The sequence below is a fragment of the Cololabis saira genome, chromosome 21, assembly GCF_033807715.1.
Source record: "Cololabis saira isolate AMF1-May2022 chromosome 21, fColSai1.1, whole genome shotgun sequence".
NCBI lineage: Eukaryota > Metazoa > Chordata > Actinopteri > Beloniformes > Belonidae > Cololabis > Cololabis saira.
Window position 1 is genome coordinate 27,865,499 of NC_084607.1, and position 27,754 is coordinate 27,893,252.

General features: G+C 42.5%; 1 protein-coding gene across 3 annotated transcripts; it reads left to right on the top strand.

Moving 5' to 3' along the window:
* zc3h7ba (zinc finger CCCH-type containing 7Ba) lies at window positions 1-27,293 on the top strand. Of its 3 annotated transcripts, XM_061711691.1 has the most exons (22): window positions 1-188; window positions 285-593; window positions 702-738; window positions 3,954-4,151; window positions 6,478-6,636; window positions 6,776-6,856; window positions 6,995-7,049; window positions 8,212-8,384; window positions 10,029-10,614; window positions 12,303-12,364; window positions 12,446-12,539; window positions 12,739-12,900; window positions 14,883-15,097; window positions 15,200-15,300; window positions 15,383-15,564; window positions 20,221-20,306; window positions 21,657-21,844; window positions 22,063-22,168; window positions 23,898-24,006; window positions 24,189-24,325; window positions 24,431-24,600; window positions 26,379-27,293. In XM_061711691.1, the coding sequence occupies exons 2-22, from the start codon at window positions 535-537 to the stop codon at window positions 26,557-26,559; spliced, it is 3,141 nt and encodes a 1,046-aa protein (XP_061567675.1). In that variant the 5' UTR covers window positions 1-188; window positions 285-534; the 3' UTR covers window positions 26,560-27,293. The 3 variants fall into 3 exon arrangements, with proteins under 3 accessions (XP_061567675.1, XP_061567672.1, XP_061567676.1); XM_061711688.1 differs by having other exon boundaries at window positions 1-593; XM_061711692.1 differs by having other exon boundaries at window positions 3-593; window positions 21,660-21,844.
* The last annotated feature ends 461 nt before the right edge of the window (window positions 27,294-27,754 follow it).

Consider the following 27,754-nt stretch of genomic DNA (forward strand, 5'->3'; position numbering starts at 1 on the left):
ACGTCGTAGGGTACGGCGTACGCTCTGCGTTGGTGTAACGCAGAACCATAAATCAGCCTTGAGTCCTGTGCAGCTTTGCAGCCAGGAATCGAAACTTAGCAGGAGTTGGTGGATAGCTGCCCCGCGGGGGGGTTGTTTCGTTTCCCTTCCTCCTCTGAACCGTTCCTCCGCGTTTCCTCGACTCCTCGGTGCGTTTCTCCGCCTGTTTATGCGGCGGCGCCGCCACGACTCGCCTTTAGACTGGGGTTCGGTTCAATGAACTTCCTGATCTCTGCTCCGGGTAGGTGCGCCTCTCCGGAGCTGGCCCGGCCAACCCCCGACTAGTTCCTGCAGGACGACACGCTTGTTTCGGGAGTCCGTCTTCATAACAGTGACCACGTGGATAGGAAGACCCCGTGCAGCTGGATGTGACGGATGCGACTGTTTCTCCCCATGCTCTTCCGAGTAAAGTGGACGTAAATCAGCTGCGTTTACGTTTTTTGTTCACAATCGCACTTGTTTTGTTTTTTTCCCCCTAAACTCCCGTTAACAAGCATGGACTCTGCCCGAGAGAAGCGCAAGGAGGAGATAAGCAAGGCTCTGGCGTTTATACAGTGAGTGGTGGTCTCTCTGTTTGGGGAGACCAGGAACCAGAAAGTGAAACTGGCATCCTCACAGATCTGTGCCCCTGCTGCTTCTCAAGTTTATCTCTTGTGTTTCAGGTCTCCTCTGGCTTATCCAGACCCAGAGGGCTACCAGGTACTGGCTGATAAACTGTCTCCACCTCATTCGTGTGTTGATCTGTAGTAGTCTGCTCACACTTCATGACTCTGTGTTGTGGGACTCTGCTAGCTGTCTGTCTGAGTTGATTTCCGTCTCTCGTTTCATTCCTGATTTGAGCAGTTTCCTCTCTATTGCAGCTGCCCTGCAGCAGACAAGTCCTAAACTCCAGTTTGCTATGACTTAAAGACGGGGACCAGGTCCCTTAACATGTTCACTTTTTTAAAGGTTATTTTGTAATAGGCCCTACTCAATTACACAACTTCTCTCTAATCCATAAACTTTGATCAGTGCTGTGAACATTCCTCTGTCTAAAGCTATGATATGCTCGGCCGGCTGCAAAAATAAAAAATAAAAAAATCAAATTACCATCAATATCCTGGAAAACTGTTATTTAATAAGGGAATTATTTGAATTAAACAGTTTGGCTGTGCAGACACAGCGTTTCGTGGCACATCGGAAACTCATAAGTCAAACATTGAGAAATGCTCCGCTTTGAATTTGGAAAACTGTGCTGGAGAGGCTTACTGAAACCTTTCACTGCTCATGACATTAGTGACACTGCAGGGTATTAAAGGATAATCACAGACATGCCGGATCTCAAATGTATAACTTCAAGTCTTAGTGAAGAAAAAAACAAGAAACCAAAAACTTTGTCATCTTTTCTTGCTCAAACTAGTTGCAAGTTTATTTGTATAGCACAATTCAACACACGGTAATTCAAAGTGCTTTACATCAACATTAAAACACAATTAAACAGCAACAAGTCAATTAAAAGGGAAATAGAAATTAAAAAAAAAATTATGATACAATATATCTCTAGAGGAAGTTTGTTCCACCGGTGAGGAGCAGAATAACTGAACACTGCCTCACCTTGCTTGGTTCTGGTTCTTGGGACACACAACAAACCAGCGTGTAGTGACAGGTTGTCTAACAATCACTGAATTTAGTGCTATCAAACAAAGTAATGTTCTCAAGTCTGACACTGACACCAGGAGAGAAAAACCACTGTGCAGTTCCAGGTCTAACATTGATAAATGCATGTGTAACCTCAGACTATCTGTCCAGTAAACACCTCACTAAAGCAATGATAACCTTATGGTAATCTAAACATGCTGTTGGGATATCGATGTATGGCCTTCAGTCTATTTACAGTCTAATGAAGTCCCATCTGGTTGAAGGAGGGACTTTCTCATGAATAACTGGTTTTGAAAAATATAAAACAACGTATCCAACCGCCGGTAAAATAATATGTAATACATAACTGTGGAATGTTGGGGAAAATACGCCAAATGATAGGAGGGGCCGGGGAGGGGCAACCTCAGGCCCCGACTGTATAAAAGATGGAAACTTTCAGTGAAGACTTCAGACTTAGCCCGGGCTACTTCTTATGTATGGTGATATTGTAACTCTGCAATTAACCATCATTTGATATATAATTGATATAGGCATTAGACTTATTTAAAAAGTATAGTTTATTAAGTAATTGGACATCTAGAACAAGTCACAACAGGAGCTTCATAGGAACTAACAGATCCAGCATGTATTTTGGTCCAAGACCATTCAGGTCTTTGTAGACCAGCAGTAAGATTTTAAACTCTATTCTTTGACTCACTGGAAGCCAGTGTAGTGATTTCATGACCGGTGTAATATGGTCCAGTTTCCTGGTGTTTGTAAGGACTTTGGCGGCAGCGTTCTGGATTGATTGATTTCTTGTTAAGGCCTGTAAAGATGCCATTGCAATAATCCAACCTACTGAAAATGAATGCATGAATAAGTTTTTCCATGTCTTGTTTAGACAGAAACCCCTTAAATCTAGCAATGTTTTTCACGTGGTAATAGGCAGATTTAGTGATGAACTTTAGATGGCTGTTGAAGTTCACATGAACATGAACTTAAGTGAACATATGTAACTGCACGTGTGGAGGTACCAGTAGTGGCGAGCTGTGTGAAGGTTTTGGAGTAGCATGCTGCCATCCGTCTCTCTTGATAAAAGGCAGTGCTTGTTTCAGCAAAACAATGCCAGATTCTGTACATATCAAAACAGTTGAAGAGTCTGGACTTTGTTTAGGCTATAGCACCAGTTTGAGTCTGGTTTTCCTTTTCTTTTTCAGTCATTTTGCCCTAGATTTTCTCGTGTGTTGGGTGACATTGTCTTTTTGCTTGATCCAGTTTCAGCCGACCTTTTAGATGTGTGGCAGATGGGCTCGTATTGGACCCTAGAATACTCTGTTAGGCAGAGTTCATGGTTGCCGTAGTGGTCTCAAAGGTGCCAGGTAGCTGTGAACCAAGCCCAATTCATCACTCTTCCACCTCTGAGGTTGACGATTGTTATGGAATGTTTTTACTGTTATGTTGCGCTACAATGGCCAAGATCTCCACTTTTATTTCATCTGTGGAAAAGCCATTGTGCTCCTTTAAATGCCAAACCTAAGCTCTGTTCTGTTCAGACTCCCCCATCATACCAAACAATACTTTCTTGGCAGCAACAATTGGTTCTCTTAGGTCACTGCTGATGTCTTACCTCATTGACAGATAGATATGTTGATGTCTTTCAGAAGAAGATGTTTAGACGGGAATCTTTTGTGAAATTGATGTACACTTAATGTTGCTTTAAGGTAGTTTTGTTTTTCCTATTAGACTCGTTTGTTTAAAAAAAAAAAGGGAAAAAAGAAAGGACAACAAAACTAACCAAACATTCAGACTGAATGAAGTCACCATCATTAAGTACTGATGCAAATATTTTAAAGGTAACCGTATCAGTAATAAGTTAATCAAGAAACCCTTTAAATAAAAGTGCTTGTTAGATCTTATGTGTGGAGCCAAGTTAAAATTCACAGTTTAACCAAGTTTATATGAAATACTTATGTACCTTTTGTAGCACAACCATCTCCTCGGAGTTCCTCTCCATCAGCACGCAACACAAAACCAGCCCAGAAAGCTGGTTTATTGAGAAGACTGGTACATTAAATGAAATGAAAAACAAATAATAGTAGTGAAAGAGCTCTTGATGAGCAGAACATGAACTTAGTCATAAAAATGGCATCAAGGGCCTACATGAACTCTCACTGTAATTGAATAGAAAACAAACCATAGTTATGGGATACGTCGGGATTTTGCCGCTCAGTAATAGAACTTGGTGTTTCTGGAGCACGGCTTCTGCATTTTTAAACATTTTCTCCTCCCTCTCCCAGGACTACCTGACCAATCTGGTGTGCAACCTGCTAGAGGAGGGCAATGCCTTGTTCCGGGGTGAACAGTGGGAGCAGGCCGTCAGAGAGTTCAGCGAGGGCTTGAATGTTTCATCCTACGCCGAAGGAGAGGACATGCAGATCCCTGAAGCTTTGCGTGAGAGTCTGTACGTCAACCGAGCTGCTGCCTACCACAGCATGGTGAGAGACCACTAGCAGCATTCTGCAGATTTCCATCGTGTAGTGCATCTTCCATCTTTGTGTCCAAAGCTATTTTCAGATAGTCAGGTGTAAAACTAAATAAAAATGTATCAACCTGTAATCATTTCATCTATTTAGCCAAAACTATTTTGAAGGCTCTCTGAAGGTTATGGGGGCTGGAAGTTCCCCCACTAGCGCAGACTTAAGGGGTTGTGTTCAACTCGGAGCACTGAAAGTGATACATTACATCCTAAATCTTCCATCACATATCGGCTCCATGAATCCTGGATTTAATTTTTGTTTCATTTAGATTTTTTTTAATACAACTGTTGAAAACATCCATCCATCTTCTTCCACCTCATCCAAAGTCGGATCGCGGGGGGGCAGTAGCCTAAGCAGGGAAGCCCAGACTTAGGACATCAAATCAACGCTGTTTGGACCGGCGTGTGTTTCTCTGGTTTTACTAGGGATGGGCGGTATGGACTAAAAAATGTATCACGACCATTTCTGGCATTTATCCCGATAACGATAAAAATGACGTTAAAAAAAATACCTATTAAGTTCCTAGTATAAATCTATCACCACATTCAGTCTTTGGAGCCCCCAAAACTACTACTAAATGCTACTAAACTACACCAATTATTACACCACTCTGGTGGAGACCTCAGCAGCAGCTGTTCTATATAATAATATGTTATATATATAATGATATATAATATATAATGTAAAATATATAATAAATTACTTGTATTGCCATCCTTTGCACTCACTGTTTTTTTTGCAGACTCTGCATATAATAGATGATGTTTGCTCCTCGTCACTCTTTTTAAATCCAAACCAGTTCCAGAGCTGGAGCTGGAGCCTCGTTTAACAACGAGCTCCTCGCTCTCAGATCCGCCTTCCACCATGTTTGTTGTCGTAGGGTACGCGGCGACGCGCACCTTATGTTGTGCGTCGCCGCGTACACTACGCCGTAGGCTACGCTGTAGGCTCTGCGTCGATTTAACGCAGAACCATAAATCAGGCTTCACACAAAAACGTCATCAACAGGAATTTATTGTTTTTACCGTGAGATGACAAATTCTTACCCTGGGGAATTTTTTTGACGGTATATCGTGAACGGTAAAATATCGCCCATTCCTAGGTTTTACCGATGTGGGAACTTGACCACGTGAAACACCAACAATATGGTTAAATACGCTAGCCGAGCGCGAGATTTCCTTGTGTAGATGCTGAAGAGACGGCAAAATTTGTACAAAGGTTATATGGGTGGTAGTTTAGTGGCTACAGAGGGGGGCAGGTTCAAGCCCCAGAATGGCAACCAAGATGAACCACCTTGAGCCCCTGAGCAAGGCCTTAACCCTAACTGCTCCATGGTGTGTGTCTCAGATGTAAGTTGCTTTGGATAAAAGCATCTGCCAAATGACAGTATTAGTATATGAGTACATGGTCACACTGTGCATGTCTTAAAAGGCAGTAAAGGGTGAATTTGTATGAAAGGTGTTGGACCAATCAATGCAGACTGAAGTCATTGTGATTGGTGACCTTACGTTTGGGTCACAGTTGGTTTCCCCTCATGCTCTCAAAGCTTTTACTCTGAAGGTGATAGTAAAAGAACATCCTATAAACGCAGTTTTATTATCTACAATCAGTTCAGCAGTTATGGAAGTGACAGTTCAGATTTGGCAAATATGTTTCCACAATATAAAAAACGGATCTGAGTCCATTCCTGCACTTGTTTGGTTGAATGTTGGTGTGTTTGGTTCGATGAAAAATGGATCTGGGGCCGTTAGATACCTGCAACAGCAGCAGTCTGATGTGGGACTGTGTGCAGAGTAAGAAGTTTTCCGTTCACAGATATGGGTGTGTGTTTTTTTTCACAGTTAACTTGAAATAATGCTGAAAGGGTGATGGGTGGAGAAGCTACAGGTGGAGCTATAGTTCAAACAAGGTTGCCCAAGTTCTCCTTTGGAAGTTCCCTTTAGTCCACAAACTCACACCTGAGTTATGAGGGCGCCCCTAAAACCGACATCGGGCTAATTTTACTCCCCTGAAGGAATGTGACTGTCACTAAATCACTTTGTTGTGTGTTATCAGCATTACAAGGTCACGCTGCTTCCACGCAGACACGCATTCCTCCCGGTCCTTTCATGCACGAAGCTCGCTTTGATTATCTTTGCTTTGTACTGTTTTATTTTGTTTTAAATGCAAACATTAAATCAAATAATGAAAATTCACAGTCTCTCAATGTGTTCATTTTAATTTCGTGCTCCTTTATTGGACATTTTCTCCTTTTTTCTTCTAATGCTGTGTCTTTTCTTCCCAGGGGAGGTTTGATGAGTGTGTTGAGGACTGCAACCGCGCCCTGGAGGTGTGTAAGGACAGCCGCAGAGCTCTCTACAGGAAGGCTCTGTGTCTGAAGGAACTGGGGAAGCACAAGGAGGCCTACAGCTTCATCTCCAGGTGTCTCCTCATTTCCCCCCAGGTAAAACCAGGGCCGGTGTTTTTGGCGGTTTATGTAGCCAGCAAGGTCTTAGAAATGAGCTGCACAATAACAGAAAGCATCACTGTTGTAATGGCGTATTACAGCACAAATGAAATGTCCTGCACTCAACTCTGGACAGGACAAACAGGTGAAGGAGCTCGCGCAGGAGCTGTCGGTCCTCTTGGGGCTGAAAACTCGAAAACCCTACGTCAGCGCAAAGGTGAGTAAAGCCGGAGCATTTTCTCATCCATCGCCTCACAGTCAACCAGGACAAAAACACACAAACTTGAGATGCTGCATGAGTCCTAATGAGAAGTAAATAAAGGAATAACTATTTTTCCCTCCACTTTATTTCCAGGTCACTAGTAATAGTTTAGGAAGTGGCGTGAATCCTCCGGGTGCCGTCGCCCCAGGTGAGAACTCTTCATGTCTGTATTCAAGTCTCGTGACAGTCTGGTTCGGTGACAAGCAGAGGTGTCAAGTAACGAAGTACAAATACTTTGTTACCTTACTTAAAGGAGCTTGAGGCTCCTTTTAAGAAATGAGACTCTCTAGCGCCACCCTTCACCACGACGGCCGTCGGGGGTACTGCAGCCAACAGTGAAGCCGGCACGGGAGAACGGGGAGAACGCGCATGCAGCGTCATGTGACGTCACATCCGCAGCCCAGCGCGGGAAATTCGGGACCGAATTGCAGCACATTTTGCAGCACACAGCCTGTTCAAGGCAATGGAGAGATACACTAGAGGGCTCATTCTTTTGGGTTTGGAACGCTTCATCTGACATTATTACTAGAAAACGTAAAATGTATACAGATTTTTTTCATAAATCTTGCCACAATCCGGCCTCAAGCTCCTTTTAAGTAGAAATTTTGGTTATCTATACTTCACTGGAGTAATTATTTTTCAGAATACTTTTTAATTTTACTCCTTACAGTTTCACGCAATTATCTGTACTTTTTACTCCTTACATTTTAAAAACAGCCTCGTTACTCTATTTCATTTCTGCCTTTAAAAAAAAAACTATCCAGTTAAATTGCTCCATCCGGATAGAGTGAATTTGGTTGTGGTTGTTTCAGATGTTCTTGTCCAGTTTTGTTCTTACATCCGTTCCCTCAGATTCCTGCAACTAAACTTGGATGTACATTCCAATAAAGGTTAGGATAAATGATAACATGCCTCTGAAGTTTGACTTTTTGCACCATTACAATACTTATAGGCAACTAGTCATCATATCTCCTGCTCTCTGAAACACATGTTAATGCTCAATAGTACACATATATGGTTCTTTAATATATTTGCATTATACTAAGATGCATTCATTTTCAATGGCTTTTGTCCTTAATGGCTTTTTCCCCCTTACATTACTTTTACTTTTATACTTTAAGTAGTTTTGAAACCAGTACTTTTATACTTTTACTCGAGTAAAAAACTTGAGTTGATACTTCAACTTCTACAGGAGTATTTTTAAACTCTAGTATCTATACTTATACCTGAGTAATGAATGTGAATACTTTTGACACCCCTGGTGACAAGTAAGGGGGGGTCCACTGAAATGTCCGTCTGTTTCTCCACAGTCAGCCCAGCCAGTGTGCCCCAGACCCGTGTGAGCTCGCCCCCTCCCATCGCCAGCCCCCCCGCCGCCCCGGCCATGCCGGCCAGAGCGGAGGCTGTGGAGGATTGTGAGGTGATCGGAGATGACCTGGACAGTCTGCTGGACTCCTTTCCAGCAGAACAAGGTCCAAGTGAGGTAAACTGTTTGTTTCTTTCGCTGATAAAGGTCAATAACGACCTTGCTTATTCTGGTTTATTTGGCTGAAAGTTATTGTGCGATTTTTCTCTTATTCCCTCAAATAAAAAACTGTTTTATTTGACCTGTTTTGATTGTTGCGCTGGCATAAACGCATGTGCGCTGTTCCTTCTGTCCTGAACCATTGTGAATAACAGCTGTCACACGGCTCCTAAAAGTAGGAGGTGCATGGAAACGCTGCCCCCACCGTTTCAAATTACATTTTGATGCATCAAACTAAGGCATCCTCTCATTTTCTGAGTTGTGAGAGCAACACGCTGAGCAGAAATACCCAGAACTTATTTTCCCCAGCCACGTTGATCCGAAGCAGGGGACATGGTCTCTTCAGACCGTCTTGGCGTCCTCCGGCCTCCTCTTCCTGGGACACGTCTGAAGCTCCTCCTCTGGATGGCGTCCAGTCGACATCCGGACCAGATGACAGCCTTAACTCGGCCTCTAAGGAGGAAATCCCATGTCAGCAGCTTGTATTCCCAACCTTTAATAATCACTTTATTTATCAGTTTACATGGAAACACACTGAAATCTGTCCTCTGCTTTTTAACCCATCACTAGTTGGACTAGTAGCAGTGGGCTGCCTTTATTCTGGCACCCGGGGAGCAATTAGGGTTAAGGGGTCTTGCAATGCTCAGGGGCTCATTGTGGTATATTTTTTGCCATCTTCGGGGCTTGAATCTCCTCCAGACCCAAGCCCACCTCTGTAACCACTAGACTACAACTCCAACCTCATTCTCCTGGTAAAGTGCACACAGCTCCTCACCGCTGATGAGGTTTGACGAATGAATCAGCTGGCAGGTCAAATTTACCTTTTGGCTCGGCCATAGTCAGACATCCTGTCCATCACAGGAAACTGGTGACGAAGGGCGGCCCGGTCGGTCAAAAATCAGAATAAATAAATACCAGTTCCTTTATTGGAGGAATTACAGTACGTCAAAAATACGCAAGTGTTAAAAGGCCTGACAAAAAAGAAAGTCCAGAGTGCTCACAAGGTTCATCTAAGTCATGTGACGAAGGTGCTCTTTGGTGGGAAAAAGGATATCAAAAAGGAAGAAAAATCCAAGGCACTCTTCTTCAAATATAAAAAGCCTTTAATTACAATAAAGGCTTTTTATATTTGAAGAAGAGTGTCTTGGATTTTTCTTCCTTTTTGTTAAAAGGCCTGATTGAACTTTTTTTTTTTGTTTTAAATTTTTTTTTTTTAATTTTACACACAGACAAACAAAGCAGTACAAAAACAAAACAACAAAATCAATGTTTTTGCTCAGATTTCTTCTTATATGTGGGTATATGTGGGTGTGTATGTTTTCTAGAATGATGGTTATTTTAAGAGAGAGAGACAGCATCAAAAATAAATAAATTAATAGGATAAATAAATGAATGAATAAATAAATATGGAAAAATTATAAATAAGTAATACTAATAAAAAAGACAATGTTCAATCAGTTCTTATTTGAGGAATTCTCCTTGATTGAACACTGTTGATAGTTTTAAAGAATTGCCGTCTTGCCTGAAGATGTTTTACAATCGCCGTAGGTTCTTTCAGCGGTTCTGACTCAAACCCGACTCTTCTTGTTTCTGCATCTCCAGGGAGCGTTCTCAGTCTCCAGAACCTCCACTTCCAGTCACGCCGCCCCCTCCGGCCTACCCGCCCCGACTCCCCAGCTCCCCCCGGCCTTTTTCAGCTCAGCCATCAGCCAGCTCAACTCCCTGGACTCCTTCACGAGCGGCGGGCACACCGCCTCCACCGCTACCCTGGACAAGCTGGACGAGCTCTCCACCTCTGGAGCTGGAAACGGTGCCGGCGCAAAGGGGCTGGATACCCTGGACGGACTCGATATCCTGGACGGACTCGATATCCTGGATGGACTCGACTCTCTCGATGACATTTTGCCAAAAGCTGCTGTATCCGAAAAGGTCAAGGAGCTTAAAACGGAGATGTATGCAGAAACGAGGCCTCCTGGGGAACTGCTGGATGAAATGGACACCCTGGAAAGTTGCGATCCGAGTGGTCAGAGTGGCGATCTTCCTAAAATTAGCTCCAATGGCTTGGACCAGCTTGACTCTCTTGATACGTTGGACACGTTCCCCACAGCGAATGTTGTTGGGGTGAAGAGGCCACCAGCTGCAGGGAGGGGGACGAGCCTGGACACGCTCTCTGATTTCAGCTCAAATGGTGACTATAACCCATTGGTGAAATAATATTAACATTTGTCTTAAGATTTAGTATTGTTGTGGAATTTATCAAAAACCAGTTCAGAAGTCCGCTCGTGGTATAGAGAGGTTTTAATCATTTAGCCGGCGGTCGACATGACCAGCACAGATCGAGTCTGTATTTGGTGTGTCGACCCAGATGGGTTCAGTCAAAGGGTTTTTATACAAAAGTTACAGGAATAAACCAGCCCTAGTGAGAGCCAGTCAGATGTGTGAATCCTTTAGCTTTGGGACCACCCCTAAGGGATCAGGAAGTCCGTATGGTCTTTGTCTCTGTGGGGGCTGGAAGTCTCGGCACTCCCCTGGGACTCGAGTGACGTTGTAACCAGATTCTATTACAAGGAGTTTAACAAAAAATGCAGGAATACACGAATCAGGCAAGAGACAAAAAGTAATTTACAGTCTGATGTGAATCGGGCCAAATGTCATTATCAGACATTTGGCATGACTGACACAGACCTCCAAATCACCCCATGGGGTGCTCTCTTGATTCATGTCTGTTTGAACCAACTTCCAGGTGTCGGGATCTGCCCGGGGGGTAGGAAGTTGAGTAGTAAGTTGGAGCTACCTCAAAAGGTCTTGAGTCCAGTTCAAAGCCCTTCAGGAGGTAGGACTGGGGCAACCTCCCCCTGCAGGGGGCCAAGCTGTCAAAATTCTTCATCAGTATCAATAGCATTGGTTAGTAGACTTACATCTGCAGTAGCGCATCCCACTCCCTTCCCCTTCGTCTGTTAAGTGGTGGGCCAATCAAGAAAATCACTCAGTACGTCACTTCAGAGTATCCAGATATCCAAAGAAATTACAGTACAAAGCACTGTAACGTTAAAAAAATAAGTGAAATATGAGGAAAAGGAAGAGAGCGTAACTTCAGTTAACACAGTTTTGACCCAGATTGTACTGCTTGTACAGTTTGGGTCAATCTTGTCTTGCTTTTCCCAAACTGATATCTACCGTGAAACCCGATGTGGGCATTTAGATCTCCTGTATGGACAAGATTCACTGACATGGCCTTGCTAATGACTGATTACCCTCCAGCTCATCCTGCAACACTATTTTTTCCAGCTATAGTTTCAGTTCGCTGTGTTTTATGATGGGATCGGACACGATTGTTATTAAAGAAGAAAAAATTACATGGAAGCTGCTCTGCTCGTTTAGGTCTAAGTCTTACATCACCGCGCTACTTACACGTACCAGCTGGGACAAACCAAACCACCTTCATTTTTACTGTTTTGGGTTGAGATTCATTTGGTTACAATCTCCAAATTATGCCACTGGGTGTCACCACATCCCACATACTTGACCTTTTGAAGTAAAAACTCTTTGTCCAGATAGGTTTTTTTTGTTGTCAGTTTATGATAAATAATCTGAGCATTCCTCTTTTTTTCAAAGTTTCTGACCCAATCTTGCATCATTCTTGCCTTAATTACCCCACAAACCTTCTGAATAGATTGATCTTGAAAACGTTCCTAAAAGATAATCTTTATTTGTCTCAAAACTATTTGCTTATAGAACAATCAGCATTTTAAGAATAGTACCTGTATATGTGAGGATAAACCTGAATGTCCACCTGTTTCAGCATCATAGCTTGTGTCGGTTTTAGCTTTTCATCTTGGTGCATCGGGTGATTGTCGTGGTGTTGTTTCTTCTTAGGTTTCCCAGACTCTTACGCCGCTGCGGCCCCAGTCATACGGTCTCCGAAGCATCACTACAACGTGAGACCGATTACACGTCCCATGTTTGCTTCCCTTTCTTTTTGTGGGCTTGAAATGAAATCCTGTTCTTACTGTGGACAGGAAGAGGCGAGCCAGGGACCTGTTTCCATCTCCCACCCCCTCTCTGCCACCCATGAGTTCCTGCAGGCCTGCTCCTCCTGTTTCCCCAAGGAAGGTACGTCGGGAGTCAAATCCTCTCCTAAATGAATAGTAATCACCCCGTTCCGTATCTAGTGAGGATATTACTACGTAGTAAGAGCACTTCTGCTTACAGCATATTTTCAAGGTGAACTCCCCGACCCACACAACTATATTTTGATCTTTGCAGTTATTCAAACATTTTCTGTGTATTTGTTGAATTCTTCCATTTTTAGGTGTGGGGATTTACTCTTTCGTTCACAAGCCCGACCTGGTCCACAACTGCACCCGGGACATTCTGTTGTGCAGACGGAAGGCGGGCTTCCCTTCGGAGTGGACCAGGGTTCGACCTCGTCCTAACTGGACGTCCTTCTTTGGACCGTTTGTACTCTGCAGAGGTGAGAACCTCAACAATACCAGTGGGATTTGGGAGGATTGCTCTAAAGAAAACACATTTGTGCATTTTTCTCCTCTTTTTTTTTTTTTTTTTTGCAAGTTGAGCCAATTTCCTGGGGTTCTAATAAAAGGTTTGACATGCTTTAGTCAGAACACCACAGACATGCGCTTGAAAAGATCCTTTTTCAGCCTCATCTGTAACTGTGTTCACAGCATCCAAATTTAAGCAGGAGATTGAACCTGCTGAATCAACCTTACCCCCTCTTCTATGAGCAGTGCCCCTTTCAAATTTAGTTGCACGGGCACATGAAAGTACATTTTGACCAATAAAAACAGAAAAATCCAATCTGTGAAGCAAACTATTACTCCACGAGGAGTGCATTTTTCCTCAGTTATATGCTGAACTGGATGTTGTAACATAGTGCTCATGTGGCAGTAAGTAGATGATTCAAAATTGTATTTTAGTTCCTCTGTCCTCTTTCACTGTTGGCTCTTTCTTTTTGCAGAAGTACAGTTTTTGCTGCATTTTTATGCAGAATATCCATCAAACCCACCCAGATGTCGGTGCCCAGGTGTTAGTAATGCGTTATATGCTTATTTTTTCAGTGGATTTTAAACTAAAAACAGTCGATGTAACATCTGTTGACATTCTTGCGTGCTCACCTGCTCTGGTCTTTGAAAAGTTTGAAAATCTGCCTTTTCAAATAGTAATTTCTTAACACATCTTTTAAAAATGAAGTTATTCAAATATCAAGATAGTTGTTCTAGGTTTTATTTAGATTCAGATGAATTGATTACGGAAGCGTATTGCATTCACTTGGAACAAAGAAAAAGCGTTGTTTTTTGCTATAATTATTTCTGTTTTTCGAGGTAATTTTTTCCGCCCATACGCCGCAGAAGGAGATTCCGCCTCCTCCGCTGCACACCGTGCAGATCCAATATATACAGTAATCTTCTGATCGTCTCTTGGCCACCATGAAACCAGCCTGAATGCCTTTCATATGCATCGTCTTGTATCCATGGAGCATGCCATATCAGTCCGACTGCTCCTGGAGAAACATTGCTATGTAGAGGAAATCAGCTGTCTGTGTGAAGTCGACAAACTAATGATAATACCCTCTATATGGCTTAAAGACAGGACTACCTCCCAGTGTCTTAAACCCAGATCAACGTAAAACTTGATTAAACTAAACAAGTCGTACATGTTTGCTTCCATTAAATCAAGCTCCCAATAAAGGAATGAATATGATTGTTTCAGATGCTTTCAAAACCGGCCGGTGGGGGGGATACCATAAAAAACTGAAAATAATTACACAGAAAAACAGGATGGAAAAAAACCCCCCACAAAAAATAGAGAAAAATTATATTTCCAAGAGAATGCAATACGCTTCCGTACTTGATTCATCTTTTCAGCTTCAATTTTAAAGACAATAAGTAGCAATACCACTTATTACCACATGGTGGCACAAGCTCTGTTCTGGTGACAAAAGAACCGCTTTGTGCCGCTAGAGGTTCCCAGGCACCAAACATCTCAATTCCTTATTGATGCTCGTTTGAAACTACGATTCGTCGCAGTTCCTCGACTGCAGAAGCACCGACAGCCTACAGGTTCAGAAAACTATCTTGGTCTCAATCATTTGAAGTTTCTTTGTTTATGGTTTTTTTGTACCACATCAGGAAAGTTTATATCAAGCAATACATTTATTTCTATTATGATTGATTGACAGTTGGATCAGCCAATTGCGGCTAGTGAAGCAACCACCTGTTTGCATGAACCCAGCATCGACTCTCATTTTTGACTCGCCATGTGAAATGATATATTGCTCTGTAAATGTCTAACGACAGCTCTGCAGATATTTCGGCCGACGGAGCTGGTAACCTAACTACTAGTCAGGAACGCGTCCGCCCAAATCCCGGCGCAGTTGTAGAGGAAACCTGAATAAATCATCATTGTGTCTCTGTGTGCATCATCTCACACGTGCAGAGCTGATGAACTCTGGGGATTTGGGCATGTGCAAGTTCGGGGAGAAGTGCACGTTTGCCTACAACCAGCTGGAGATTGACGTGTGGACAGAGGAGAGGAAGGGGACTCTGGACAGACACCTGCTGTTCGACACACCGGTTGTCAGTCAAGACCCTGTAAACGGCATCATACGCCTGCTGCAGGAAAACAGGGGCGAGTACGTCTTCCTCTGTCAGGTTAGCGCACGTATACTGGAATATTACTCATTCCTCCTGTTGCTGGTCTGCTTTTGTTTCTCACATTGCATTTTTTCTTTTGCTCTTTCTGTGTTTTTGTAGAGGTGCTATGACGGGAAACCTAGAATAATCAGTAAGCGCTCCAGTGGTAATCCCGCCATCTGCTCTAACTCGGACGCTCCTCACAACTTTGACGCTAATAAGTGAGTTTTCGTGTCCTGGACCCTTCTTTAACGTTCAACATGCATCGTAACCGCTCTGATTCCTCCCTCTCGCCCCCCTCAGGTGCTTGGCGTTTGTGGTGAGGACCCACAATGTCAACTACAGTAAAGTTCGTCCTCTCAGCGTCACGTGCCACCTGGATTTGTGCCGGCAAGCCGTCCGGTACGGCTGCCCGAGGGAGGACCAGTGTGGGTACGCCCACTCGGTCATAGAGCTCAAGACCTGGAGGGTGCAGCGGCACACAGGTGCGGTCGCATCAAACCTCACAAACACTGCGCCTTTAAAAAACAACAAAAACATTTATTAGTGAGCAGCTGAAAAAACTTTCATAGACCAGTCAAAATTTAAAAAGAGAAGCTGGAGGCGTCGTATTGTGTCCTGGACAACGATGTCCTGATGATGAACTCTAACCGTGACCTTTTTGTTGGTTTGTATTGTGGGTTTTTGTCAACGCTTGACTGTCTCTGGGGAGAAGAGATGAAGGTCTTTGTGGGTTACAGGAAAAACGGTCTTTATATACCATTTTCAGGGATCCTTTAAAGCAGCACAATGTAACTTTCAGCTTTTGTTGAGTTTGGCGGCATCTTTTGGACAAAAGCGGTAGTGCTTTACCAGAAAGAACACTACATTTCCCATGAGCACCAGCGCGTACTGCCGTAAAACTCCTGTCCCGTCGCGTGCATCTGTTTTGAGAGAAGACGGGACGCTTTTCTGTTTCACCAAGTGAACAGACGGAAGGCAAAAAAAAAAGATGTTAAACTGCTGGAAAGGAACTGGAATTTACCGGGATACCTTAAACAAGGAAGCCAGGGAGCGGTATATGGAGAAAATAATGATTATTAACGGGTTGGGTCCATATGAAATCACTACTAAAGAGTGGACCTCCACTCTTTAATAAGGACTTACTGCCACAGTTCTGCACAACCCACGTCTTAGGCCTCCTTGTTTAGGAGTGTTTGGCAGCTGCTTTGGTAAATGTTTGACTCGCCATGTGTTTCAATAAATTAGTATAATAGTACAAAATACAGTACATGTTTTGTATTACTCTTACTTCTCTTTTCTTTTTTTTGACTGCTATATTATGGTGAAGACGCTCCGAGGCGTGATTATTTTTGTTTTCCTCGTGAGATTATTTTTTTCCTCTGCAGCTACAAATAGAGTTAATATCTTTTCCTCAACAAACTAGTTTTATCTGAAGATTGGGGTTAATCGAGCTGGCCAGCAACTGCGTTTAGCTGGAGAAGTGGAGAATAAAACCTGTGTTTTGATCCGACCCGGTCTGTGTGAGTGTTTGTTTGTGATACTGTGTGGAAGGTTATGTTTGGTCGTTACAGCCGCGATCCAACCGAGCCGACGACTCTTTGTTATCTCAGATACTTGGCCTCCGTGGTTCTGCCTCCGAGCAGGAAATCGGTGAAAAGTTAAACCATTAGCGATCTTTTCCCCACGTCTGTTATGTGGAGGTGCTGCAGCCACAACGCAGCAACGGGTTACCAGCTTCTGCGGAGCTGCGCTCCAAGCCCCGCCCATTTTCGTCTCAACTACGAATCGGGAAGGAGGGGGAAGTGACGTATGCCGTAAAGCAGTCAAAGCCGTAAAAATGTGTAGTTTTTTAGTATGGGAGGGTTCGTACCATGCTCCTCAAAGTTACATAGTGCCAGTGAAGGCGATACAGACCCCTCAGACCATGACAGAGGTTCATTAAACCTGTTGGAAGTTGATGTACCATCACAATGACTCTGGAAATATGATATTAAGGTGGAAAAGTTACATAGTGCTGCTTTAAAGTATAGCATCGTTATAAGGGAAAGGAGAGACAGAAAGGCTGCAGTTTTGTTTGTTTCAGTATTACCTGACAGGGACAGTTGGACATTGTCCAGGCATTAGAATTTCTTTAGTTTTTATTCCTGGGGGAAGAATCCTGCTGTTCTGGAAAGGAGACGAAGCCCAGGCAGTTTATCCCTGTAATATATCCCAGAATAGGTCTGCTACAGCGTGCAGGCTTCCAGGACTTCTCCTACGCGCTTCCAGTGTTCGTTCAGGGCCAAAGTGACACTCGGAGTAGATAATCGGTACCATTCCCTAGTATGATTAGTTCCCTTATTCTGGTTTGTTTGGGTCGTGCAAATCGTACATTGACTGGCCACTAGGGGCTGGAACACACACGCGCACACACACACACACACACACACACACACACACACACACACACACACACATGTCCAACTTTACAGCAGCAATTAACATAATTACAGAAGATGGATTCTCTGAGATGGAAATCTGCTATCAAGAGCTTTTTCTGTGTCCAGTGATACAACAGTTGATGTTTTCTCCTGTTTAGATGCATGAATGAGGTTAAACAGTCTCGAGATGAGAGTCTTCCTGTGAAAAAGCCTGCTTGCTCTGGAGGAATGGGCGAGGGGATAACCGGCTCGACTTGTGCTGCTAGTGGTTTACTTATTATTTTGAGGTCCATGTTAGAGAGAGACAAGAGACAACGGTCACCTCCGGTCGAGAGTTGTGTTTCTGGTGGGGCCGCTGAGTTTAGCCTAATGTAGAGAATATCCAGAAATAACAGCAGATACTATCCCGAAAATGGAAATTAAAGAACGTCATTGTTGGGTTTTTTATGGAGCGCTGTGTTCTTCTTTTTCTTTTGGCTGTTCCCCTCTGGGGTCCCCAGTGAATCATTGGTTGTTTTGTTTTTTTAAACCATTAATAGAGGTATTAAAAGTAAATCACTCTTGGGCCTCCTGGGCCAGTAAAAGGGGTTATTTTAAATTAACATTTTTACTGATAACAAATGACCCGACTTGTTTCTTTGAATTATAACACGAGGAATAAAGTCGATTATACTGCGGCGTTTTTAACTTCTGACATTTTTAATTCTCTTAGGCGAGTTTCTTTGTGTAAATGGTTCAGAAGTTTTGTTAGTTGATCCCACGTTTGCTCCGAGTTAGGAATTTGATGGAGACCCCTGATGTGGTTTATGGTTCTGACTGCGATGAGCCGTATTTGGTGCCTCCCTTTGACGAAATATTCACTTAATAAGTATCGAAAGTTGCCCTGTTGTCGTCTTTTTTACTCAAATGTAACCAGACTTTTGAGCATTTGTATCGCTTGGGCGCCATGTTTACTATTGACAGCTAGCTTACGCACGTTACAATGCAATGCGCTTCGCAACGTGCGTGATGACGTCATCCGTGCCCACTGGAATCGAAAATCATTTGCAAAATTTGCAAACGATTCCAAGGATTGGAAACATGAACCGGTTCTCAATTCCCATAACCTAGTTCTGTCCCCTGCAGATCTCAAATTCCTTGTACTCAGGTCCTTCAGGTGGTGAATATGATGGAAGGCGAGTTGTTTAAAGTATTTGTTGGAAATTTACATCTGAAATGATCAGATTGTGGTTGTTGGAGATGTCTGGTATTCCTGAGAAGAGTTAGTGAACATGCAGCAACACTAAAAGAAAGACGGAGGCCACGACTTGTGTGGTTAGTTTTGACTGAAGTTTTGAGTTTGATATTTTCTCGTTGCGTTGATTGAATTTGAGCTTGTGAGAACTCCAGGCTGAGTTTGAAGACTTTGATATCTGCGGGAAGCATCTGCGGTACCGAGAGCCGAGACAGACTGACCTTGATACGGGTTTGGGGCGTCGGGGGCTGCGTGGCTTCACACAGATCCAGACTGCACAAACAATCATCCATGAATGTGAATATGTTTCCCATGAGGGATGTAGACGATTCACAACTTCATTAAAATGTTGATAATCTAAAGAGAAGATTCTTTGCATGAGAGTTAGTCCAGTATTTATTTATTTATTGCAAAAGCAAATTTGACCACACAAGACATGTTTTTAATCAAAATGTTTAAACCAAGAACAAACAAACAAAACGCGTCTAGTCTGCTTGATTCAAAAGGGGAAAATAAAAAAGGAAAATTTATTTTGAATGTCTTAAAATGGCCAATCTTTAATTTTGAACATAAACGGCGTTCACAACAGCTGTTTTATACTGAATGAAAAAACAAATCTTCACTTTGTCATTAAAGCGCCTCAAAATAGTGTTTTGGGTTGGTCTTTTTTCATGTAAAAAGGTGAATTTTAGTTAATTTAGAGGCATATTTGATTATTTTTTAGGAAGTTTTGCTTGAGTTGAGGGTGAGATGGGTATGGGAGGGTTGATCTCTTGTTTTAGATTAGCACTGATAAATTTAGTTTAAAAAAAAAGCATGCTGCGCTCCGATGGCAGGAGGATTCATGAACTGCTTTTTGTTTTTTTTCAGGGAATGATGAGTTTAAATAACCAGTAAAATACGGAACATACGAAACATGTTAAGAGTTTTGACCTGGTGCAGGGCAGTCAATAAAATACATGAAACTTTAAAAAGTTAACTTGAGGGTTATTGGAAGATGTTGAAGGCTCTTTTTTACTGTGTAACTTTTTTATTTTATTTTAATGTTCGTTGCATGTGGGCCAACTGTGGAGGGTTAATCTACAGGACTGTCTCAGAAAATTTGAATATTGTGATAAAGTTCTTTATTTTCTGTAATGCAATTAAAAAAACAAAAATGTCATACATTCTAGATTCATTACAAATCAACTGAAATATTGCAAGCCTTTTATTATTTTAATATTGCTGATTATGGCTTACAGTTTAAGATTTTTTTAAGATTCCCAGAATATTCTAATTTTCTCAGATAGGATATTTGAGCCATGATCAGCAATATTAAAATTATAAAAGGCTTGCAATATTTCAGTTGATTTGTAATAAATCCAGAATGTATGACATTTTTGTTTTTGTAATTGCATTACAGAAAATCACAATATTCTAATTTTCTGAGCCAGTCCTGTAATGCAGACTTGAAGATGGGTTTTCATTTTTGTGTTTGTTTACAGGCATCAGCCGTGATGAGATTGTCAAAGTCTCCCTGAGGTATCATGACAAGTTGGAGCAAAGTTCAAGCAAAGATAGGATGAACAGAGTAAGAAACCTTTATTTCTTCTTCTCTTTAAATCATGGGTCCACCTGTGTGTCGAGTCTTGCTGAACCGTCTCGGTACTTTGTCTCGTTGTCACATTCGTAACAGCTGAAGCGCTATCACCATCACGACTTCACCACGGCGTAGCCTCTCATCTTCTCAGATGCTGGAGTTTTAGGACAGGAATGTTACTGTTTGATACGGGATTGGAGCCGCTCACTTTTGGGTCTTTGATGTTGAGTTTTCACTCTTATGACAAATGTGTCGTGTGGTTGAGAAAGACGTTAGGTACGGCCTGGATGGGAGCGTTTGTTGCTCCCAAACCTTTCAGCTGTGATCTTTCCTTTTCAGATGTCAAACCTGCTCATTTCAGAGGTGCACTTGAATGTGATGCTGATGAACAGCCAGATGGTTCATCTCTTCTTTAATCCAGAGGATTCTGTGTCCGAAAAAACTATTTCAAATTCAGATTTTTTAAATTAATTAATTTATTTTTTATTTAAGGACAGTTTTTTTTTCATCTTTGCCTCAATTCATCTGAAATGAGCATTGGCCCTGAAATGTCTGGATCATGTTCACATACGGCTTCTTCTCTCATGATAGAACCTTAAACTGCTTGCGTGGGCGGTACAGTGAATCAGGATTTCTGTATGTTTTACTGAGCCCGTGCAGTATTTTCCATCACAAAACCTTGCCTGATGGCCGGAGGATCTTCGGTATCCAGTGTTTATTTTTGACCGTATCCCGTATGCACAGAGATTTCTTCAGATTCTCTGAATAACATTGCTGATATTGTAGATAATGCATGATTCAGAAGGTTTGACATATTATTTATTGAACATTAGTCTGTGATTGTTTCACAGTTTGTAGATAGATTTTTTTCACTGATTGGTTCCCCTTCTGCTCATTTTTACCTAGAGAGACTTTGCCTCTCAGAGAAGTTCTTTTATACCCATTGTTGTCGCTGACCTTTTGACAATTAGCTCAAAAAGCTGCAAATTGCTCCTCAGTGTGCTGCTTTTTTAGCATTTACTGTACTTTTACTGTACTTCATCAGCATTTTGTTGCCCAAGTCTCAATGTTTTATTTCATTGTATTGTTTTAAAGGAGTGTTGTTTTCCATCGAATTGAAAAAAAGTGGTCAAATATGTTCCTTACAACATTTGAAATGTCTTCTGTGTTCTAGTGTTCACAAAATGAGATTCGGCAGTCATTGCATTCTAGTTTTATTTTCATTTTATGTAACCCAACTTTTTCACAACTGAGGTTGTCATTTTAAAGAGCTCTTAAACATTTAACTTTATGAGGCATTTCATGTAGAAGCTCACTTTTATCTCCATCATCTGGTGTAAGCAGCTGCCTCCCGGGAGGACTGTAGTCAGAGGAGCAGCTGGAGGAGGAGCGGGAGCGGGAGGAGGCGCCGGCGCCGGGAAAAGTCTTAATATGAAGATGAAGTTTGTGTGCGCTCAGTGCTTGCGGGACGGCCTGATCAGTGAACCGGACAAAGCCCTCAAGTACTGCACAGCCAAAGCCAGACACACGTGAGTGAAGCGAGTTCATCTGCTTCGTTCCTCTACTAGTCTGGAGATTACTTTAATTACAAAAGTCGTCTTTTAGATAATCACTCAGTGTGACAGGAGTCCTCGTATGAGCTCAAATCTGCTCATTCACATTCGGTCAGTTCAGGAAGCAGCTCGCCCTTCACACAAGTGCTTTAAAAGAAAATCCTCCCTTTATGTTTTGTTTGTTTGTGGTTCAGGTGGACCAGAGAGAGGCGTGTTCTGCTGGTCAAGTGCCCAGAGAGAAGTAAATGGGTTCAAGTCCGACCGCTGCCACACGCCAAGAACTTCCCTGTGCAGTATGATGTAGGTTTGCTTCCTCAAATCTTCCCAGCCTTCGTCCGCTTCCCCCACACCAGCATGATGAACACGGCTCTCTTCTGATGCTCCCTGCGCCGTATTCCCGTGTATTTTCTATGTAGTACCTCTGGTGCTTTTGAAGGAGAGTTCTTACATTTGCTGTGTTTGTTTTTTACATATTTATTGAAATGCTGGAAAAGCTAGAAGAGAGATAATGGTTCCCATTCATGCCACGGCTCCTCTCTACATTTGGCTTGTTGTTACAGAATAAAACCTTCGCACCAGTGGCAGGTTAGTCCATTTAAGTTGACAACGCCCTGCTTTAAAAAATAAGAGAAAAAAGCATTGCACAGGTGAAGGACGCTGCGTAGATTTGATTATCGCTGCTACGGTTTGCAGGCTGAGCAGAGACGTCCAGACTTTTAGTTCCTCCAGGACACCAAGGCGGCTCAAGGACAGCCGAGATATATAATCTCTCTGGCATGTCGTAGCTCCTACTTGAGCCCTACTGCCAGTTGGCATGCCTGAGACATCCCTGCAGGGACACCACGAGGTCTCCTGACCACATGCCCAGACCACGTCAGTTGACCCTCCTGGATGACTGAACTTTTCCCTCCATCTCTAAGGGAGAGTCCACCCATCCTGCTGTGGACACTCATTTCAACCGCTTGTATTCATGATCTTCTTTTTTGGTTCACTAACTTCAGTTCATGACCACAGGTGAGAGCAGGAACAAAGATCAACTGGTTTATAGTCTTAATTGTTGGATCAGTTCTTCAGTTTCCCGTTCCGTCCTTTCTTCAGTCACGAATAAGACCCTGAGACACTTGGACTGGTTCCTCCCCCCAATGACATTTCCGTCTCAGAACCCTGGTCTCAGATCTAGATGTGCTGTTTCTCAACCCTACAACCTCACACTTGTCTGCTCAGAGCTCCAGCGAGGGGCAGAAGAATCCCCCCCACGACACAGACCGGCCCACACATCCTCTGCTAAAAGCAGAGATGAGATCCTGACACCGACCAACCGGACCCCCTCTGGGACGCCCAAGAGGCACTGCCCATGAAACTTATAAACAGAATCAACCCTGGCCAGAGTCCCACTGACTCTGGAAACACATTCAACCTACTACTGGCCAAACTCCCGCTCCGTTGGAACTGGACTGATCGGATCTCACCGGTATTCCCAGTGAACTCACCCCCCAGGAGACCCTGGGGAGCCCAGACAGACGTCTTCTCCAAGTCCCCCAGACACATGTGGAGTGGTTGACTCGACTCCCACAATCCCTCCAAGACCCTAGCGAGGGTATAGAGGGGTCCGGAGGTCCAGATTGTTCCTCCTGAATGTGACGTTCCACCATTGACCCAACTCTCTCCTCCAGCTCCCTGCTGACCTGCTTACCAGGGAGGCTGAAGAGCACATGTAGCAATGAAGTAATGATCTCCCGTTTGAATCCATGACTATACAGGAATAATATTTCTCTGAATAATCTGATGTATAAGAAGTATTTCACCACAGAACAGTTATTTCTCGCCCCTTTATTTAAACGTATAATCTAAAAGACTTCCTCTAGTTATATGAGGAACATGATAACATGTCTTTGAATTTCAGAACAGCATTCAGGTCAATTGTTTGCATCGTTTTAAACTCCTCGTCACTGGCTGATGTTGTTTTTCTCTTATCTGTTGACTGTTAGTCCTCTGCAGTGGTTAAGTAAATTGGGTTTTCTCCCGGCAGATGTGTGCTCAGATTCTGGAGAAGAGGAAATGTAACTACACTGGGAACTGCACGTTTGCCCACAGCCAAGAGGAGAGGGAGATGTGGATGTATATGAAGAATAACGACCGTGAGTTAATAACTTCACTGAGGAAATACAGCGAGGTTGCTCTGGCAAACCCTCGACTTGAACATTAAGTTGGGATTTTTACATTGAGTTAACCTTCATTTGTGATTCTGGACTGTTAAATGCATGAAAAAAACCTTCTGAGCATCTTGACGGTGATGAGAGACTGCCGTTTGTCCCTGCAGTGCGGGAAATGCAGCAGATATACGACATGTGGCTGGCGCTGGCCGCTCACAACCGCCAAGAAGACGGAGCTGTGCTCGCTCAGCCGAGCCCGGAGGAGAAATTCATCGTCATGCCGACGGACTATGCCGAACAGATGGTGGGTTAACAGCTCATTTATAAAAAACAATGTGGAACAGTTGCAGCAGCTCATGTTTGCAGATTGGTAAGAAGGCTTAGCTGAAAGTCTCCCTTGGTGTTTCAGAGTGGCTTCTACTGCCGTCTGTGTGGTAAACACAGCAACAGTGAGCGACAGTGGCAGCAGCACATTTCTACTGAGAAGCACAAGGATAAAGTGTTCAGCTGTGAGGGAGAAGACGAGGCTTTGACGTGGAGCTACCGTTTCCCCGGGGCGCGCTTTGAACTCTGCCCCAAGTAAGATACTCTCCCGTACCGGCTTGTGGTTTCAGCGGGGAAACAACTTGACTTACTAACACTAACTATAGGCTTTACTAAACAGAAAGGTTTTAAGTTTGGTTTTAAAGGTGGAGGTGGTGTCGGCCCCCTTAACCCAGATAGGAAGTTGGTTCCACAGTAACAGTTCCTGATAGCAGAACGCCCGCCCTCCAAATCTGCATTTGGATACTCTAGGAACTACGAGTAAACCTGCCCTCTGAGAACGGAGAACTCTGTTAGTGTATTAATCAGAACCAGACACGGAGAAGCTGCGTTCAGCTCCACATGTCTGGAACAAACTCCCAGAAAGCCTCAGATCAGCTGAAACACTCAGTGTATTTAAGTTTTTAACTACTGATTTTATCTATTGTTCTTTTTTCTTTAAATTTTAAATCGTGCTTTTATTTTATACCATGTGATGATGTTTTAATGTTTCTGTAAAGCACTTTGAATCACCTTGTTGAATTGTGCTAAAGCCACCCTCTGTAGTAATACCACATCTGACCACATGGAGGCAGCATATCACAGGAAACTTCCCGTATCAGCGTCTGGCTAGACACAAAATCAAAGAAGTGCATCCGAGCTGTAAAAAAGTGGAGATACAAGACGGGCTGAACCGTCCCCCAGAGTTGCCGCATGTTATCGTGTGGACAGAAGTGGTATTGCTACTTAGAGTGGCTTTAAGTATCTTTTAACCTCCTGAGACCCTGCGTTCTCATATGAGGACATTACATTTCTGCTGTTGTGCGCCATGATACTTCATTTGTACGAACATTGACCCATTGTCCTCATCCGGGACCCCCGCCTGCACCATCTAGTGGTCTCATAATGAAATTACACTAATTTGGGAAAAAACAAGATGGCTGGGATCTCAATGAAAGTCTTCTATGGCAGCTCCCGACAGAAATATGGACAAGGTAAAAATCCTAACGTAATTTTATGATTGAAACTAGTATATTTATGCACAATAACGTCTGCAGCTTCACATGGCATGCTTTTTATATATATTTGAGTAATATTAGCAAGCTACAACGTCTGTAAACATGAAGTACTCGTTTGAGGACATCGGGTCTATCTTCACTGCAAACGCGTAAATTCTTTCCAAGAACATTTGTCTTTATTTCTTGCCCAAATGTCCAATTTCTAGTCAAAATAAGTCTCATTACACTTAAAATACTTGTTTTTAGATTTCCATTTGTTTAAAGCACATTTTCATTAGAAATAAGTAGAATAATCTGCCATTGGAGCAAGTTTTTATTTCCTTGTAATAGGAAAGAAAACAATTGAAAATGATATATAAATATAAATGATATAGAGATATAACCTAATACCATGTTTTTACTCTGTAGCACTTTATTTCATTCAAAATGCTGAGTATATTGCAAATAAAATGTATCATATTTTTATTATTAGAACCTGACCAGGATGTGCAAGGATGCAGGGCAGGACCAAGAAAGGGAAATAGAGAGAAAATAAACCCATTGTCCTCATGTGAGGCCATTGGATTTGACATAGCTCAACAGCACATAGAAAGCAAAAATTTAATTTCAACAAAAATTAGGTCCTACTGATCCCAAATAGTAAGGAGACATAAAAAATGCACATCAAACAAAAGCCCGGGTCTCAGGAGGTAGAAAAATGTTAGTTTGTTGTAAATTTCCAGTTGTCAAACATGGAATGAACACTTTGTGATATTGAAATAAAAACCAGACGACAAACTCAGAAAATCATTTAGCATCATGTTTTTCCGTTTCCAGGCTTGATGGCCCCTGTGCTGACGGTGTGAGCTGTGACTACGCCCACGGCCTGGAGGAGCTGCACGAATGGACCGAGAGAAGGGATTTCCTGCGACAAAAGCTTGCCAAAGCCCGGGAAGACATGCTCATCATGCCCGATGAAGTTGACTTCGGGAAATACAACTTTTTACTTCAGGACTGATTTAGAAATGTCTTTTATGAACCATTTTGTCCTAACTGCCAAACTAGCACTCAGATGCATTGTGGCTCTTTGAATAAAAACCAAAGATCTTCAGGTGAAGTGAATCAGGATGTACAGTTTAACAGAAGAACACTTGCTGCCTGAAGTGCATGTATTTGCCTTCTCAAAAGCCTTATACACTATCAGTATATGGATTTGTGCCTGTAGCACTGGTCTGTTCAGTCTAGTCATTGGTGTAAACTACAAATTACTATGATGGTCATGAGTCCCATTACTTTTCATTACTAAAGATTAATACAGAATTAGTTTTCAACAGTATGAGCTGGCTTTTCTGTACTTTTTCTTTTCTTTCTTCCTGTGCTTGATTCAGTTCAGCAGCGATTAGTGTTTTCCTCTCCGTTCACCAACAGGAAGAGGGCGTTCGGTACTGAATGTGCTCTAAAATACCAGAAATGCTTTCATGTTTCAAGTACAGCTTGTACCCGTGCAAACCCATCATCCACATTTGCATAGCCTTATTTTGGGTTCACCGTGTTGTTAACTATCAGAAAAGGGTGTCGTCAGAGTACCACGTTTGTTGTGACAGAAATTATTTAGCTACATGTTAAATCTAAGCCAAGGAAATAACGAGAGCAAAGTGAAATGTTTTCCATTCCTGCTTGCCGGAACAGATCTGTCTTTTGTAGTATTTTTATTTTTTCATGATTCCTGTAATAAATATTTTAATGAGATTATGCCCTTTTGGTGATGAATGCCTCAAATCTTCTCAATTTTGTCTTGATTTATCTTTTTTTTACTTTTTACTTATTTATTTATTTAGTTATATATTATACCCCCCCCCCCCCCCCCAAAAAAAAAAAGAAAAAAAAGTGGTTTATTTGCGAGCGATAACCACAGAACAAACAAAAATAGAGTGTATACTTGTTTGTTTCCAACTTTTAACGCTATCTTCAACTCCCTATTACCCCCCTTTTATGTGGTAAGCAAAGCTGGAGGAGGTTAGGAACGCAAACGTGTTTGCCTGCATCTGTGAACGTGTCACGAATATTTAAAACAGTAGTTCAACCAGAAATTTTAGTAAGATCTGAGTCATGACAGCTGTCAAAGAAATTGCAATGATTATTATATCTAAACCCAATAGCTCAAACTGGAATAATTACTACATTTGTAAACTGATTATAACCTAAACTAACAG

Excerpts from the sequence above, each read along its gene's own strand:
- zc3h7ba (XM_061711688.1), top strand. The coding sequence starts at position 535 with ATGGACTCTGCCCGAGAGAAGCGCAAGGAGGAGATAAGCAAGGCTCTG. Across the intron at positions 594-701 it reads AAGGCTCTGGCGTTTATACA|GTCTCCTCTGGCTTATCCAG; the intron begins GTGAGTGGTGGT and ends CTTGTGTTTCAG. Across the intron at positions 20,307-21,656 it reads GCAAAGATAGGATGAACAGA|CAGCTGCCTCCCGGGAGGAC; the intron begins GTAAGAAACCTT and ends ATCTGGTGTAAG.